Genomic DNA, 16,295 nt, shown 5'->3' with positions numbered 1-16,295 from the left:
GGAAATAACATAGAAAAGGGAGACATCTTTTCAATATTAATGTTAAATATCTTCCAGAAAAATCAAAACTGAGATATATCGCGGTATGTTCGGTTTTTCGATATTTTTCTGAAGACAGTATTTTTGATGGTTTTTATTTCTATGACGGTTTTATATCGAAAAACCGAAATATCGCCCAGCTCTAGTCTGATGGTACATCACAACAACTCAAGTTACTACCTGATCTTAAAATCACCATTGGTAATTCAGAAATAAATTTCTCCAAAAATGTTCGAAACCTTGGAGTGATATTTGATCCTTCTCTGACAATGGACGCTCAGGTTGATATGGTATGCCGTACATGCTACTATCATCTACGCTGTATATGCAACATCAGAAACTATCTCACTGCCGACGCTTGTAAACTACTTGTGAGATCACTTATTTTATCAAGGATTGATTATTGTAATAGTTTTCTCTATGGAATCCCACAAGATATAATTTAAAGTCATATGGGTATAGGTCTTTCAGTTCAGCTGGTCCTAGATTATGGAACGAACTTCCACAACAGATCAAGAATCAACAAACTTTTAATCAATTTAAATCCGCACTAAAGACTTTCCTGTTTCAACAGTTTTAACCAGTAGAGCCATTACAAAAAGCGTTTTGAGCATGTTTCAACATGGAGAAGACGCTATATAAAACTTCATTATTATTATTTATTGTTATTATTACATTTATGTAAGAGACACTGCCAACTACTCCGATAATAGTGACAGATAATCTGTGCTATTTCTGTGGCCAAAGTGGTAGATCAAAAGATTGAAAAATTAGTGTACCGGTACTATTTTGATATGCAGTTCTGACCTATTTTACATATTTCTACACAAAAAGATTAAATAAACATTTTCAATTCCTTTAGATATGATTACGGCAGCCAAATAAATATTTCTCAAAATTTCAATTGTACTTTCGACTAAATTCACAGACGGGGGGGATTCAAATTTGGTCAACTAACCTTGGGAGTTTGTTCTCAAGCGGAGTCAATTGTAGACAAACAGCGAAAGTTTTGTATAGGAATGGAAGGGGAATCAAACTCAGTTCAAAGCTAAACCTATCCTCTGGGGTTTAGTCAGTGATATTACACAAGCAGTTTTCATGGGCTGTTAATAATTTAAACTGTGATATTGTTGTTTATATTTCAGGTAACAGTAGGAAAATTATATGGGCAAGGAAAACTGATTATAGAACGGTAAAGATGTGGAGATAAATAATGTGTACAGTGTATGATAAAATATAGAACAATATAGAACAGAGTATTGTGATTAATGAATGAAATTAACAGACATGAATATGACGCTTTACAGTGAGCATTCATTGTGTACTCTAATAATGAACTTTTCTAGATAAATGATGGAATGTGGTCACAGATTGGAAATCTGTCACTCATCCTTTTGACATATATCTAAACTTATATTCTACGAGTTGGTTACTAATGTAAGAATGAGGATTATGGTGATGAAAAAAGTATAATGTATGTATTGATTCTTAAACATATTTTGTTCAAAATTCTACTTTAAAACACAAGCGAATAACCATAGAGACATACAGTTATTACTGCTCATTTGGCATCTAGTTCAATGCCAGTATGTATCTCAGGGAATAAGATGAATACTCAGAGAAAACTTGAAGGAATGGATGATTTGTTATATAATAAAGTTTGTTTTAGTAATTATTGAACCATTGACCCCAAACTTAGTTTATCCAAATAACACTTTATTGTGAAAAAATTTATAATATATACATGGTATATGTGACACTTTGGCTAGTATATATATGAATAAGTGATCTGAGTAGCTGGCATCAATATCTATGTTTGGAGTTGGATGATCTCCTTTAATACTAGACACCAGTACTTGTTATGGGCTATGTGTCCTTTTGACTGAGCTTTTGGTTTTTCTTTTAATGTTTCTTTTTATTGTCGATCAGAAGCTGGTATTTTTGCCCAAAGAATGTTATTCTGTGTGTATTTAAATTTGCATTACTGCAGTATGTATATAAAATAAAAAAGAAATGAAGACTGTTTTATCACCCAATAATACATTCTACAGTAGATATATCGCTTGTGTGATAAATTTCATGAATTTGATTGGTCAGTTAAAAAGGAACTACTTTTTTTATTTTCAAAGAACAGTTCATTTTTTATTAAAAGTTACTTTTTTTTTTATTAAAAATAACTTCTTTTTGTTATTAAAAATTAACAATTTTTATTTAATTGACCTTGATGGAAACACTGGGTCAATATAAAAGACATTGCAATAGTTGAATTGCCGTCAAAGAAGGACGTATCACTACGCCTTAATGTAATCAGGTTCAGTAAGAGTGAAATCTATAGCAAAGAATTACATGTATATTTATTTATTTATGCATGTAAGAAAGGATTGGGTGATAAATAAAATCTCCTACTCGTCCTTTTTGATATCAATAAAGACTTGTAGGAGATTCTCTATATATTTTCATAAAATTTAGGATACACTATGGGTCGGAAACTTAGGAAAATGTGTTCTCTGTGGTATGGGTAAGAATTTTCATCTGTTGCCTGGGTAGACCAAGCAAGAAATGAATATGCCATGTAGTTAAAGCTGCATTGGGTAAGATTAGGTAAAGAGTTGACAGTTCTTGCTATAATAGATGAAAAATAGATACTGAAAAGTGAATATGCTGAAAATGTCAAATTACATCAATCTGAGCCTAGATATCGGCGATACAATTATAGTCTGGCCTCTATTATCATTACTACTGTTGTTACGATAATAAACAAAGTCTTGATTATCCCTTCTAACGGTAACCGCATCAACCACAAAAGGTATTTAAATACTTAAATCGCAGCCATCCGATGGCATCATCAAGAGTGAATTATGGTCTTGGTAAGTTAATTAATGTTTATTTAACATTTCAAGCCTAAAGAAAGACCTGCAAAAGGCACATTCAAATATCTTGCATAATGCCTGTTTAAGCTAGTGTTTTACGAATGGATTTTGTTTCTATAAAACGAGATATTGTAAATACGAATAATCTGACAGACCACAAGTACATTAACCTGTACATATGATCTTTAAGCCAGAATATGTAACGACATGAATGTTTTTGTCTATCCATAAATATCTACAGTATAATAATCTTAATTCATTTAAATATCTGTAAATTACTTTATTCTGAGTGAAGTTGTTATAGATCATTCATTGTTGTAGCAACAGTACTTGACAAGCTAGACTTAGCCTCGGTTGTCCATTTTATCATTCAATTTTAAAATCTCAGCCATCGGGTGGTCTAGGGAGTTGATTATAGGCTTGTTATGTTAATAACTGCCTAAAAATAATTTGAAGCCAAAAGATAGAAGTGCAATAGAGCATTCCCATAAGAAGTTCAAGACTAAAATACCTGTACCAAACTCAGTTGTTTATATTTGCTTCCACTGTAGATATAAAACACAAATTTATATGGAAAACAATCACTGGGCTTATTTCACACAACTTGAGAACGTTGAAACGTAGTGTGAAATAAACCCAGTGATTGTTTTCCATATAAATTTGTGTTTTATATCATATGTTCAGTGGCTAAATGCCGTGTAAGGATTGCACTGTAGATGATGTATTATTTAATATAGTATTCATTGTAATAGGTATCATTTGTTTTTACTTTAATACAGATTTTAAACCACATATGTATGTTTATAATATAATAAATAATTCCAACCAATAACGACAGAAATTAACAATATGAAATTGTGATAGTGGTAAAGTTCAAAGGTTCTATATATGGATTGATTTAGATAATATGAAAATATATGATTAAGAAAATTCTAGTTTTATTTTATTATTAATTTCTCAAAGTAGTAAAATTAAGAACTTATTTCATCACTTGAATTTCTGTGTAAAAAGAATTAAAAATGTGACAGCCTTTATGGGCTGCTCTGATGACTTAGCTGCCATGGGTGTACGTTTTGTTGCCTGTAAGCCTATATGTACAATAGGTCTGTAAAAATCCAAAGTTATTCTTTTAACCAGGTTGGCATGGGTGGGTTTGCTACCAGAGCAGGGGGTTGGATGGCTGAATGGTTAGCGTGCGCGCGCTGTATCATAAAGTCTGTCATTGAGTCGACTGGCGTGGTTTTGAATCCCCGGTCGTACGTGACAAGGAGTAGGGTCGCCTGTCCAACCTCATGGGTTTTCTCCGGGTCCTCTGGTTTTCTCCCACTGCTAAAGACCCCCATGCGCAAGCGAATTATTGAAATAAAAATTAAAACCATGTTAGTCCCGAAATGACCTAGTTTGTGTCGAGTGGACTTAAACCCCATTTCTCTCTCTCTGTGCTACCAGAGCAAGATTAGGGGTAATAGAGAGCCTATAATTGACAACTGATAACCGAGTAAGACTTGTTTTTAGAAGTATGGTGATTTAGGAAAAGCACCCAAAATGCACCAGGGAGCTACAGTGGCTAAGTGATTAAAGTACTGGCTCACAAACTGGGAGGTCTAAGGTTTGATCCCACTGTTCGCCGTGAAAGTTACCCCAAATTTTGCAGTATTGTCTCTTCTTGTCATTGATGAGAGATGGATGACCTGGCACGGAACAACTTCTATTTTTTTCGGATGGGACAAAAAACAAGGTCCTGTGTAGTTCACAGTATGGTGTCGAAAAATAAGTTAAACCTCATTTCATTCATCGATTACTGCACCAACAGGGATAATGAAGACCCTGCATATATATAATATGCAGTCTGCAATGAGGAAACTTTGCTAAGACAGCAACCCAAAATCATACTTAGTACTGTAGAGGTCTATTGAATTAGATTAGTAGAATAATGAACTTAATTTTAATTTAATTAACTACATGTAGCTTATTGTGTTTGTTTCGAAATCCAGCGCTCTTTTTTGTTATCTCCATGTTGCTTACAGCTAAACCCATCTTATTTCAAATATAAATATCTATAATGATGCATGTCCAGTAAAAGAGCTCAGAAATTTGCCATGTATTCCATTAGCCTAGAATATTACTCAATTAGATACATAATTTCGTTCTGATTAATTTTACGGATTATTCTTAATTTCTTTTGATTTATATTTATTTTCGGTATTTTTATTTCCGGAACCCCGTATTCTATTATATTTTTAAAATAATAATGAAATTATTGCATGTTCTAAGTACAGAAATTAAGATCTGCAGATACGCCTTGTCGCAATTTGTATACCTCCACACGGTGAAAATTCTAGAAATAGTGAAAACCTCCGAGGACGATACGCATGTACACAACTACGTCATTGTGGTCTATTGACTCGCACACGATATCCATGCTCGCGCATGCCTATAAATAGACTTTTGTATCGATCAAACAGTGTCAATTCAATTCAACAATTACAATGCGTTAAATATTTCTGGCCAACAATTAATTGTTCAGGCTATTCTATGAAACAATAAGCAAATGATATACCGGTACAATAATTATATAATTCCATATCTTGCACTGGTTAGTGGGGTCGACCCACGTGCTATTCTTTCCATAAATAGAACAGCACATTCCATTATCTCTTCCGCGTCATTCTTGACCTACGTATAATGGTATGTTCCAGAGCAAATAAATTTACGGGAATCCTCTAGTAGTCGCAACATATAAACCTAATTGTTCTTGTTTACCCAAATATATTTATTAAATAGTTAATTACGACACCGAGTTGAATAAAATACTTACCGTAAATTATGAATGGATGGCCAAGTCTTGGCTATAGCATGGGCCCTTAAATATTACAAGGTCCATGGTTAGAGAAAGCGATTATTAAACGACCTTGAGTTACCGGTCGGGTCATGTCAGAGGATAAAAACAACTCACTAAGCCGTTTGGCAATCCAGTTGTTGTGAGAGTCTAAAACCGGTGGTTGTCAAAATTTTATTGGATAAGGATACGACAAAAGGAAGATGATTTCGTTATCAGTGAATGTCAAGTTACTGAAAATCATTAGTAAGCGAGTGTAGCAATTATTGTGTACATACATAGTAGAATAGTTGGGATACGTGTAAGTCGTGTGATATGGATTGGTGTACTGCTGGCAATAACACCCGTGTTCTGCTGCCAAGAAATCTCTCTTATTCACATGATAGTCTGTTGGATAATTTTAGTGTATGTTCAAAGTTTGTGTATAATCAAAAGATAGAGAAATACGAGAAATCCAACCACAGGGGAAATATCAGGATGGCAGAGGCTCACACGGATGGTCCTGTAGTGAATGCCGGTGGAATAAGTGGTAAAATATATCACAGACAGACATCATCTGGAGATTCCCAGGAATCGGAAGAAGGCATTTACGTGAACATGTCGGATGACCTCGATTCCGCCGAGGACTCTGCTAACGAAACGCTGGAAAGCAAGGCCAATACTTCTGCCGATTCAATGTTCAGTCCGGATGAAAATAATGATGACCTTGGCTTGTCCCCTGAAGGTCATAGTGTCAATCTGGAGAAGGCCGTTAACAAAATCGCCATCGGAATGCAGCCGAATCCAGAATTACGGATAGACTTGTGTGATAGATCAAACGGTGGATCTAGGCAATCTATATACGATTTGATATCTGATAGTCCAGTATATGAGGATTCGGAATTTAATTTTTCACGAGCTGAATTAAGGAAATCATCATCTTTAAAAACAAACAAAACTCCACCGGGAACACCGAGAAGGAAAAAAGCTGTACGTTTCGCGGATGCTATGGGTTTGGACTTGGAAGATGTAAGGCATATATTGAACGTAGAGGCACCGCCAAAAATACCCGCGTCAGCGATGAAAGATCTGCGCGTCGGCGTTGAGAATGACCGGCAAATGGTAGGAACTCGTTTTTTGTCGGCGTGTTTTAGTCAACCGGGAGCTTCAGCAAATTTTATGCAACGAGTTATGGCCGAAAAAGTTTGTTTAGAAAATGCCGTGATTACTGATATGACAATTACTGGAGTAGTTAGAGTAGCAAATGTTGGATTTCATAAAGCAGTTCGTATACGATTTTCTACAAACAATTGGGTGTCGTTTCATGATATTGCAGCGTCATATGTTATGAATTCCTGCGACGGACCGACGGATCGTTTTTCTTTCAGTATTGTGGCCCCAATGGAGTTAGGTGTGGGATCCAGGTTAGAATTTGCTGTGTCATACACTGTCGGAGAAACTGTTTATTGGGATAACAATTTTAGTGCTAACTATGTTTTTGAGTGCTTTGCTAAAACTATACCAACAGAAAATGATTCTTACTGGATGCATTTTTTATGAAGTTAGGTATTTTAATTGCTTCGTAGTGCTTTTTGGGTGACGCATTTTAATTGGTGCTTTTGTAGGACCTTAATTTTAAGTACCTTTATTAGAGATATTAATTTGTTACGAAGTTTTAGAAAGTTGCTGGTCACATTAAGCGATACATATTTCTTATTATTATAACAATCCCTTGAAACTTTGCATTCTAATTGCTATCCTGTATATTCTTGCTTATTTGTTGAATGCTTGGTGATATTAGTATACTGACACTGGTATTGAAATGGCGCATCGGAACACTTGTATTATAAAACAAAATGAAGTGCGACCTTTGCAAATCACGTTTACAGAACCAATCAGGTCAGCGTTATTATACGTTTATGGTCTAACAGAAGTAAAGAGATAATTATCTATTACTGTAGCTAAAATCACTTGTCAGGTTTTGTGAGTATTCTCAACAATAAGAAGGGACACCTCCCTTTGTTATTCACTAAAATCTGAAACCTTACTTTGACATGGGCAAAGAGATCTCAGGTTGCTGCTAGTGCTACATTATTGCTGAACAAAACTATATTCCTTAAATTTCTTTATTGATCCACTGCCTTTATTCGAGACTCTGAAGCCAGAGCAAGTGGAGATTTTACATCTTGATGGTTATCATACTCTATCCCTAGTAGAAGATTCCCAGACCACGGATCGTCAATGATCTTTCACATGATAATTATCACCGTAGGGGTCCATGCTAGTGGAGCTCTTTCCGAGAGCCAGTGTCACAGACTATTACATAAAAGTATTACCATAAAGACATGTCTGTCCACTTCTGGTTGTAAAGTTTAAAGGATCTAAATCTCTTAACTCAATGTTTTCCATAATATTCGAAATTAAAAACATGAATTAGAATTCAAAATTGGTCAATTTCAATCCATATTGATGTTGCTATCTTGCCGTGAAAATATAGGATCCTAATCTATAATATAAACTAATATTTGTGACTGTAGTTTGTTTGTCTGTCTGTTCAGTGTTAGGTTAGCGGCTACACTAGGGCTGTCCCGAGGCTGAAATTTGGTGTAGAGGTGTAGCTCGGACCGGGGAGTAACATAGGCCAGGTGGCGATGGATTACCACTTCCGGTTCATTGCTATACCCACTCAACACCGTTTTAACCGCGATTATCCAATATTTAAGACATAATACACGAGTCGAGTATTCTATCGTTTCGGGTTCCATTTTTTTGTAATGAACAGATAAAACATCCTACAAGACATGTATGTGGAAGTAATTATTAAAATAAAACGTAGAATGGACTAAGCAGACGTAAATGACGCCGTTCAATTTGGACTGTTCACGTTTTTCACCGGACATAATTGATTCCAAATTACAATATTTTTGTTTCAGAAGTTGAATATAAATCAGTTTAGATACATTCATGTTACATTAATGTGTGCTTCTAAATCCATTTTCGTCAATTTCAATGTTCCGCAAATAGAGCCATACGCCATTTAAGCTAGAAATTATTCCGAGAGTCCATGTCACAGACTCACAAATAAAAGGTATTACCATAAATATACATGTAGGTCTGTTCACTTCTGTGGCAACTTGTGAAACCTGTATTATGATATAGGGTTTTTACCATGTTATTATATAATTCCTGGTGCATGGACCGTATCTCTGTTATTGTTTAGCACTTAAGCATTTTAATTGTATTTGTTTACTGTAGACCGATAATTTGAATATATCAAATGTGATTCCTACTTGTAGATGCACCTGAAAATAAACCAAGCGTGTACACCTAGTCAATAGTAGTATATAGATAAATACTTAAAAATAACATAATCAACAATGGCACAATATGTCTTATACATTGTTGAATGTACTGGTTAAAATAGTAAGTAGGCAACGCAATTAAAGTTTTGACATGACAAAACAAAGTTGAAATATAGAGTTTAAGACCATACACAATCAACAGTAACTACTTGTATTTAAAAAAAACCCATTTTGGTCCCAAAAGTATTCAGATATGCCTGTTCGAAGTTTCAGACAGGTATAGCAACAACAGTTGTGCTATCACTTTCGTTCACACCAGCTCATTCTTCGTGAAGATCTTTTATATTTAGATATGGATAATTGTGTAATAACAACAGTCTTCACATTAATAAAAACAGTAAATGTACATAGTTTTGACAAAGTACTCATTGTTAATACATGTATGAATAATAAAATTGTCATTGTATTTAAACTTTTGGGTGACAAAGGGTTCGACTTTATGGTGTCAGTAATACAAGATACGCTATCACGCATAATCCACGGTGTAGACTTACAGTTAAATCCCTGAAAAATACCGAAAAACAAAAGAAAGTTTTGATTTTTGAATATTACAACTCTATAGGGCATTTTAATAATAAGGGTTTGAATAATTGATAAGCGAAAAGACACAATGGAAAAAGAAAACAAATGCTGAATAATGCGCCTTGAAACTTCCTAAATACATAATAAAAAAAAGTTCATTTTTAAAAAAAAAAAAGTTAACCTGTGTACATTACCATGAAGTATAACGTGTGTAGTTAGAAGCTATAAAATCGTTTGGTTTTTTTGTTCTAGGTACTCTCAAATATATAATATGTATGTTCAAAAGTGTTGGTAGGTAAGGTGAAACGTAGGTCAGATAGTAGATCAATAACCCACCGTCTGCTTATAGATTTATAAACAGACTTGATTTTCCTGCCTTTTTTACCACATAGTATAGACGTTGTCTTAGAGGCATACATGATAATCGAGATTTCACACGCATAAAAACGTGTCTGTGTGTATAAATATATTTTTAGAAGGCGTGCTGATTTGCTTCCCAGTACCAAATCATCCCAATTTCTCTCTGATTTATCATACGGCTTATAGGCCTGCCTCCAACTACAGAAATAAATATCGTAATCATAGTTATATAATATGTAATACTTATTATCAATGGTTAGTGCTTTATGATTCCTTATATGCAACCATTTTGAATATTGAAGCACTTTGGTACAGTAAGAAATTTGACAGGTGAATATTATCAGACCAGTGAAATATACAATCGTCACTTTTTAAGGCATGTGATGTATATAAATTTATAGATATATTATACTACTTGTTCGTAACTTTCAACAGCCCGTCAGTTATGCCAGAATTTGAATGAATGTGCAGTATTATGATTGGCAACGTTCACTCAAGACTTGTATGGCTTAGGCTGACCTTAAAAATATCTTTGTTTCGCCTAACGCGACCGACTAACTAAAACCACCCCCGACTTAAATTATTTTATTGCACTTTTCCACGATCTTTTTATTTTATTTTGTGTGTCAACCTGAAATATATCATGAGAGTTATTTCCCTATACTATGGCTATGGTTTGATTCATTATTGAAACTGGTTGATCAAGACGAAAGCGTCATAGGTGTCGCTTCTCAACAAAATGGTTGCAGACGAATATACGTCCATTCCCACGAAATAATTCTGCCTCTATGTCTGTGGTGCGTAGTTTTAAACATGACGACGATATTTTCAATATCCGTTTTCGAGAAAAATGAAAGCACAACGCGCACTATCGTTAAAAACGTGTTGAAGGAGTTTCACACTTCAAGTTCGTGGCTAATCGTGTGCGAGTCGGGCATCACGAAAAATCACGATGTCATTGATTTGTTTGCCAATAAAGAAGACGAATGTTTCCACCCGGAAAATTATTAAGCTGTCAAATTAGCTCTTAAGTTTAATAAAAACTTTCAGTTCGTTACTTTTTACGTCAGACCCCAAATTCATTAAACAAAATTAATGAATCTGTAGTATACAGCTAATAAGTTTTCTGTATTGATTTCTCTGACTTTAAAAAAAAATCTGAAAAAAAAACCGACCTACCGACCCTTCTCCTCGATTGTGGGTCGGGTTTGGTGAAACAAAGATATTTTTAAGGTCAGCCTTATGTGTGGATTTTTGTTCGGTCCATTTGTGCCCAACTAAACAACAGAGTTGATGGAAGTATATTATGTTATCTTGCCCTGCACACGATGTGTTATTTGCCACATACAATCTGTCCATTACATACATTTAATAAAAGTTTGATAGAGGGAGGTCATTTAATTACGCCAAGAGTAAAGGTTTTAATGCCGACAAACCCGAACAAAAAATTATTTCGTTTCGTGTTTTGTTTTTATACAGACTTGCTGTTTGAGCTATCACCCTTATTCTTGACCCTGCATGCTTCTATTGTCTTAAAAAGAATACATATCCAACAACCTTTGTTGACTGCCCTAAAACCTGAGTTGCTGTGGTGGTATGTTGCGTTGCGTTGCTGTGGTGGTATGTTGCGTTGCGTTGCGTGGCAAACTATCCTTTACTGTAGTTTTGTTTTTGAAGGACTTATAGCCTCAAGGTCGTATTTACCCCATTCATTCCTACATTGTTAACCCCATCGATTATTTCCCTTGTTTTAGACTTTGCACGTAGGGGTTGTCTCATATCTTTTCTTTTTTGAATAAATCTAAACTATTTCATTTTTAAATGAAAATGCATTAACATTGTGATTTGTTGGAAACACATAGTAGGTGCATGATATGCCCTAAAATAATACAAGGTTTTCGTCGTCTTATTTTCGTCTGTTTGTAAAATGTTACATGTTGTGTGGTACCCCTCACTTATTATATATACGTGTATATATATAGAGAGAGAGATCAAAAATCCACTTAGACCCAGACTCTTGCATAATACGTTCAAGCCCAATGTTGATATTATGAATATAAGCTTTAAGAGAGAAGCGAAAATATTGTTATATAATAACTTATTAAACAAAAAATGAATTATTATTTTATGCCATCAAATGTGTATATTATGTTATTGTTTTCTATTCGTGGTATATAACAAATAGATTATATATCTTTAGACAATCAAATTGTAGAAAAATATATAACAGGTCTCATCATGGTGCATATTAACGATGTGATATAAGAAATGTTGTATATATATATATTACGGAGGCCAACTTGTAAGTGGGTATACTCTATACTCAATAGACTTTGTACAGCTAGACAATTATATCTTTCGTTCTTGTAACGAACTCTCTTTTTTTTCATTTCACAAAAAAACTATCCCATATTTGCATTCGTGCATTTTATAACGTATTATTATATAATTAAAGTCTTCAATTATCGAGTATCTTAATATTGTCTATTATACAAGGGTGTGTGCCACTGTTCACCACAAAAAGTTGAATGAATTTAGTAGGCCTATTATTGTCGAGACTACCTCTATCTTTGGATAATTGATATATATAATACCACAATATAATTATTGCCACAGCATGACAAAACTAGGACTTTGACAAAGCAAAATATTTATGTTATGATAATATCAACCTTATTTTGTCGTGTCATACCTACAATATTGTTGTGTCGAGATAGTTTGCCATGGTATTGACACAAGAGAAAGACGAAATGCAGGACAAATCAATACAACAAAATTTATGTTGACGAAACAAAAATAAAACATTTCTCAGTCGCCAGATTTTGTCGTCATAAAAAATAATTGTAATAAAAAAAAATCGTGTATCAAAATGACTGGACCTCTTTGATATACATCATAAAAATGTCGATGTAATTATGTTTGATGTGTTGATTTGCTTAGTGAAGTGGGTATCTATCTACATTTAGAACCAATGATACGAGCTCATTCTGTGTTGCACTGCCAACAATTAAGCCATTCTGAACATCTGAGACACGCTACCTGCGGAGAAGCTAGCCACCAATTAATTTTCTTACGTTAGTTACGTACGCAATTAAGCTTAAAGCAAAACTAAAGTTAGAAACAAGCTTATAATTGGAGGGTCTAGAGCACAAGTAATCTAACAACCAACTAAAATGGTTGGTAGTTAGATCACTTGTGCTCTAGACCCCCCAAATGTCGATTACTATAATAATATTGTAACTAAAATGTAACCGTATACAGCTTGTTTAATAACTTATCAAAATAGCACAGCGAATTCAGCACTTTATGTAGACGTAAATCAGAGTTTGAACTTAATATGATACATAGCTGTACTTTAAGATGATAGCCAATGACATCCTGTTTTAATCATATGCCATTGTGTTATTATATAATATTAATTTTGTTTAATTAACTAAAACATAGATCTTCAGTAGATCTTGTTAATGCGTTGGGTCATTATTTATTGTTACATACTTTATACTGAACATGATAAAATCATCCGTTATATATTTATAATATGTATTATACACGTGTGTGGACAATATATACCTATAAAATGTGCTTTTACGTCACATGTATATCTCATCGCCTTTGAATCAGATGTATGGATAGTCAGATCTGTATAAATGTTGTTTTTGTGTATGTTGTAGGATATATTAAGCCATTACAACTCGGTGTGTAGAGAAAAGAAGGAGCATATATCGTTAATTAATGTTGATAATTATAGTCTGTGATATATAAAATCCTTAATAAACATACTGATATTTATATTATTATAATTATGATGTAGAAATGGTATATTTTAAAGGAATATTTTCCGTATGTATTAGAATTTGTTTTCTTTACCTTTTAAGCGTCTCTTGAATCATATAATAAGTATGGGCGAAGACTATTGTGATACAGTGTACATTGTTCTTGTCGATCGCTTTACAAAATTTGTGTTGTATTAAACTTAAAGATTGAATACCAAATTTTGTTTTAGAGATAGTATATGTCCCAGGACGTCATTTGACGAATTTGGAGACTGCAAACTACAATATTATGAAAGTCCAATAAATGATTCTATCCCATTCAATATTTACAAATATATGACGAATTAAACTAAAATGTCAACATTTGGCATCAGAATAAATGGGATATAGTTAAAGCAACCAATAAATGGTTCTATTTCCGTTCAGTACTTACAAAGAATCAGATAATGATGAATTAAACATTTGTCAACATTCGTCATCAGAATATTATATAAACGCAATCTGATTAAAACACAGATCCTATTTCGTTTCGTTTTTTATAGTTCAAAATTTCGCCTGGCAGGACCTGGCAGAGTTGTTATACAGGCACTCTAGTTGAGGTGAGGAATTAGCCAATTAAACGGTCCTTTGCGGTGAGTTCTTGCGTGCTATGCAAGGAACCTAGAAACGTCAATGCTGATTGATTAATTAATATCTGACGTCATGGGGTCAAAAGTCGCTCGTATGACCCCTGACACTACTCCCCCGCCCCCATTACAGCTGATAAGATCTTCATGTAGTGTAGGCTATCGAAAGTATAATAAACGAAACGAAATATAGATCTGTATTTTAATCAGATTGATATAAACGGGATATATAGTTAAAACAACACAGCGTCACCTATTAATCTGATTGAAATAAAGCCGGGGATCAATTTGAATACATTTGATGTTTTCCGTAAAAAAAAACAACCCACAAATGACGCACAGAGACTTTAACTTTAGAGGTGAAAGTCATCCTTTGGCATTAATGACAAAGTTAACGTGCATGGATTTGTATATGCGCACATTGCTGTTTGGTCGTATACTGACTAGCCCCGTTTGTCTATCGGTATGTCTACTGTGTACAGAAATGTACATGATTTGCATTCCCGGCATGACTTGTTAAAATTGGAAAACACAGTCTAAGGAAATGTTGATCGTGTAAATCTAGTGACGCTGTACATAGCGACAAAGGTTACTATCCAGTCAGCATGAGCTTTATATGCAGTTTATATATTAGTGAAATGGAAAATTCTATTGATTCTAGAGTTATCGCCTTTGATGACTTTGTACAATATGAATTCTCCGGAATTAAAAGCTATCATCCGTCCTGCATGAAATTCATATACATGTAGATTGTTCGGATCTTAACGCTGGAGTTTGGGGGATTCTTTAAATGAATGATTTTAACGACCAAAATCATGGTATAATCTTCTTGAAATGTATTATTGCAATCAAAAGCAATTACAATTTCGGATAATTACTTGTCATTGATTATGTCATAGAATCTTGTATTCGTTCCAATGTGATAATACAGTATAAAGATTTAGCTTTTTCTACGCACAGATTTTCATATGAACGTAATACTATTATGCCGTCTCTGCCTGTCCATGTGGACGTCCGTATGTACGTTTACATTGACGATTCACATTTATTTGTGGACATTACACAACCATCGCGAACGAAACTTGCACCACCCTCTTTACGCAAATCATGTAATAAGCTTATATATACAAACGTTGTGTCCGATTAAACTTAAAATAAAATACGTGTTATTGTCAAATTTCAAAAGGTTTTGGATGAGTTCGATTTTAGTGTTCGTCAGACCTTCCGTTCCGGAGTTACGGCCGCTGTTTTGTACGCAAAATGTGAAATATGTACAAAGTTTGTGAACGCTCCCGGGATCTTGGATGAGTTCGATTTTGGTGTTCCCGGTCTTTGGCGTGCATCTGATCTTCCATTCAAGAGTTATGCCCCTTTTCCGAAAACCTCTTGAACACGATTATTACGGCTTGAGTTTTTAACCGATTTCTTTTTTTCAAATTCAATGTGAAGCATTGTGACAATGATCTTTATTGAATTTCCCCGTTCTCCACCCATCATTTACAAAATGTTGACGTATCTTGCATGGTTATCTCTGTTTTATTTATCTGAAGATTCACTAGACGACTTAACTGATGTAGGCAATGTATGGAAAACCTCATTAAACAAAAATAAGCCATAAATTCCCTATAGATATGGGTGTTTTATTTTTTAATACAACTGTTATTTGTTAAATAATGTCATTCAGTAACATTGAAATGATTAAAATAAGTTAAGATAAATATATACAGGTGTGTTGGGTATAATAAATTTTGCTCACTTTTATGGGTTGTGCTTGAGTGTAAGAGGTAATAAAAGTATAATAATTTGATTAATATTTCTGATGTTACTCAGATTTTGTTCACATATTGTTTCCTCTTTTCCACATATAAATAAATTATTATTTGTTTTTCATTTTGAAAAAATAAAAGAAATAAAAATAATTGTTA

At 33.9% G+C, this 16,295-nt stretch overlaps 2 protein-coding genes across 2 annotated transcripts in view; one reads left to right on the top strand and one right to left on the bottom strand.

Annotated features, from left to right (window-relative positions):
* The window catches only part of LOC126816832 (phenylalanine--tRNA ligase, mitochondrial), a 26,531-nt gene extending 20,702 nt beyond the window's left edge, over positions 1–5,829 (bottom strand). The window contains exon 1 of the mRNA XM_056100043.1: positions 5,728–5,829. The gene's annotated coding sequence lies outside the window, so the exon portion shown is untranslated. The remainder of the gene's footprint in view (positions 1–5,727) is intronic.
* LOC126816834 (glycogen-binding subunit 76A) lies at positions 5,730–16,295 on the top strand. Its single transcript, XM_050543593.2, has 2 exons — positions 5,730–10,473; positions 11,205–16,295. Exon 1 carries the CDS (start codon positions 6,064–6,066, stop codon positions 7,285–7,287), a length of 1,224 nt encoding a protein of 407 aa, XP_050399550.1. The 5' UTR covers positions 5,730–6,063; the 3' UTR covers positions 7,288–10,473; positions 11,205–16,295.

This window comes from Patella vulgata, chromosome 3, assembly GCF_932274485.2.
Source record: "Patella vulgata chromosome 3, xgPatVulg1.2, whole genome shotgun sequence".
Taxonomy (NCBI): Eukaryota; Metazoa; Mollusca; class Gastropoda; family Patellidae; genus Patella; species Patella vulgata.
Note: the sequence above shows the minus strand (reverse complement) of the source record. Positions and strands in the feature narration are given on the sequence as shown.

Excerpts from the sequence above, each read along its gene's own strand:
- LOC126816834 (XM_050543593.2), top strand. The coding sequence starts at position 6,064 with ATGGATTGGTGTACTGCTGGCAATAACACCCGTGTTCTGCTGCCAAGA.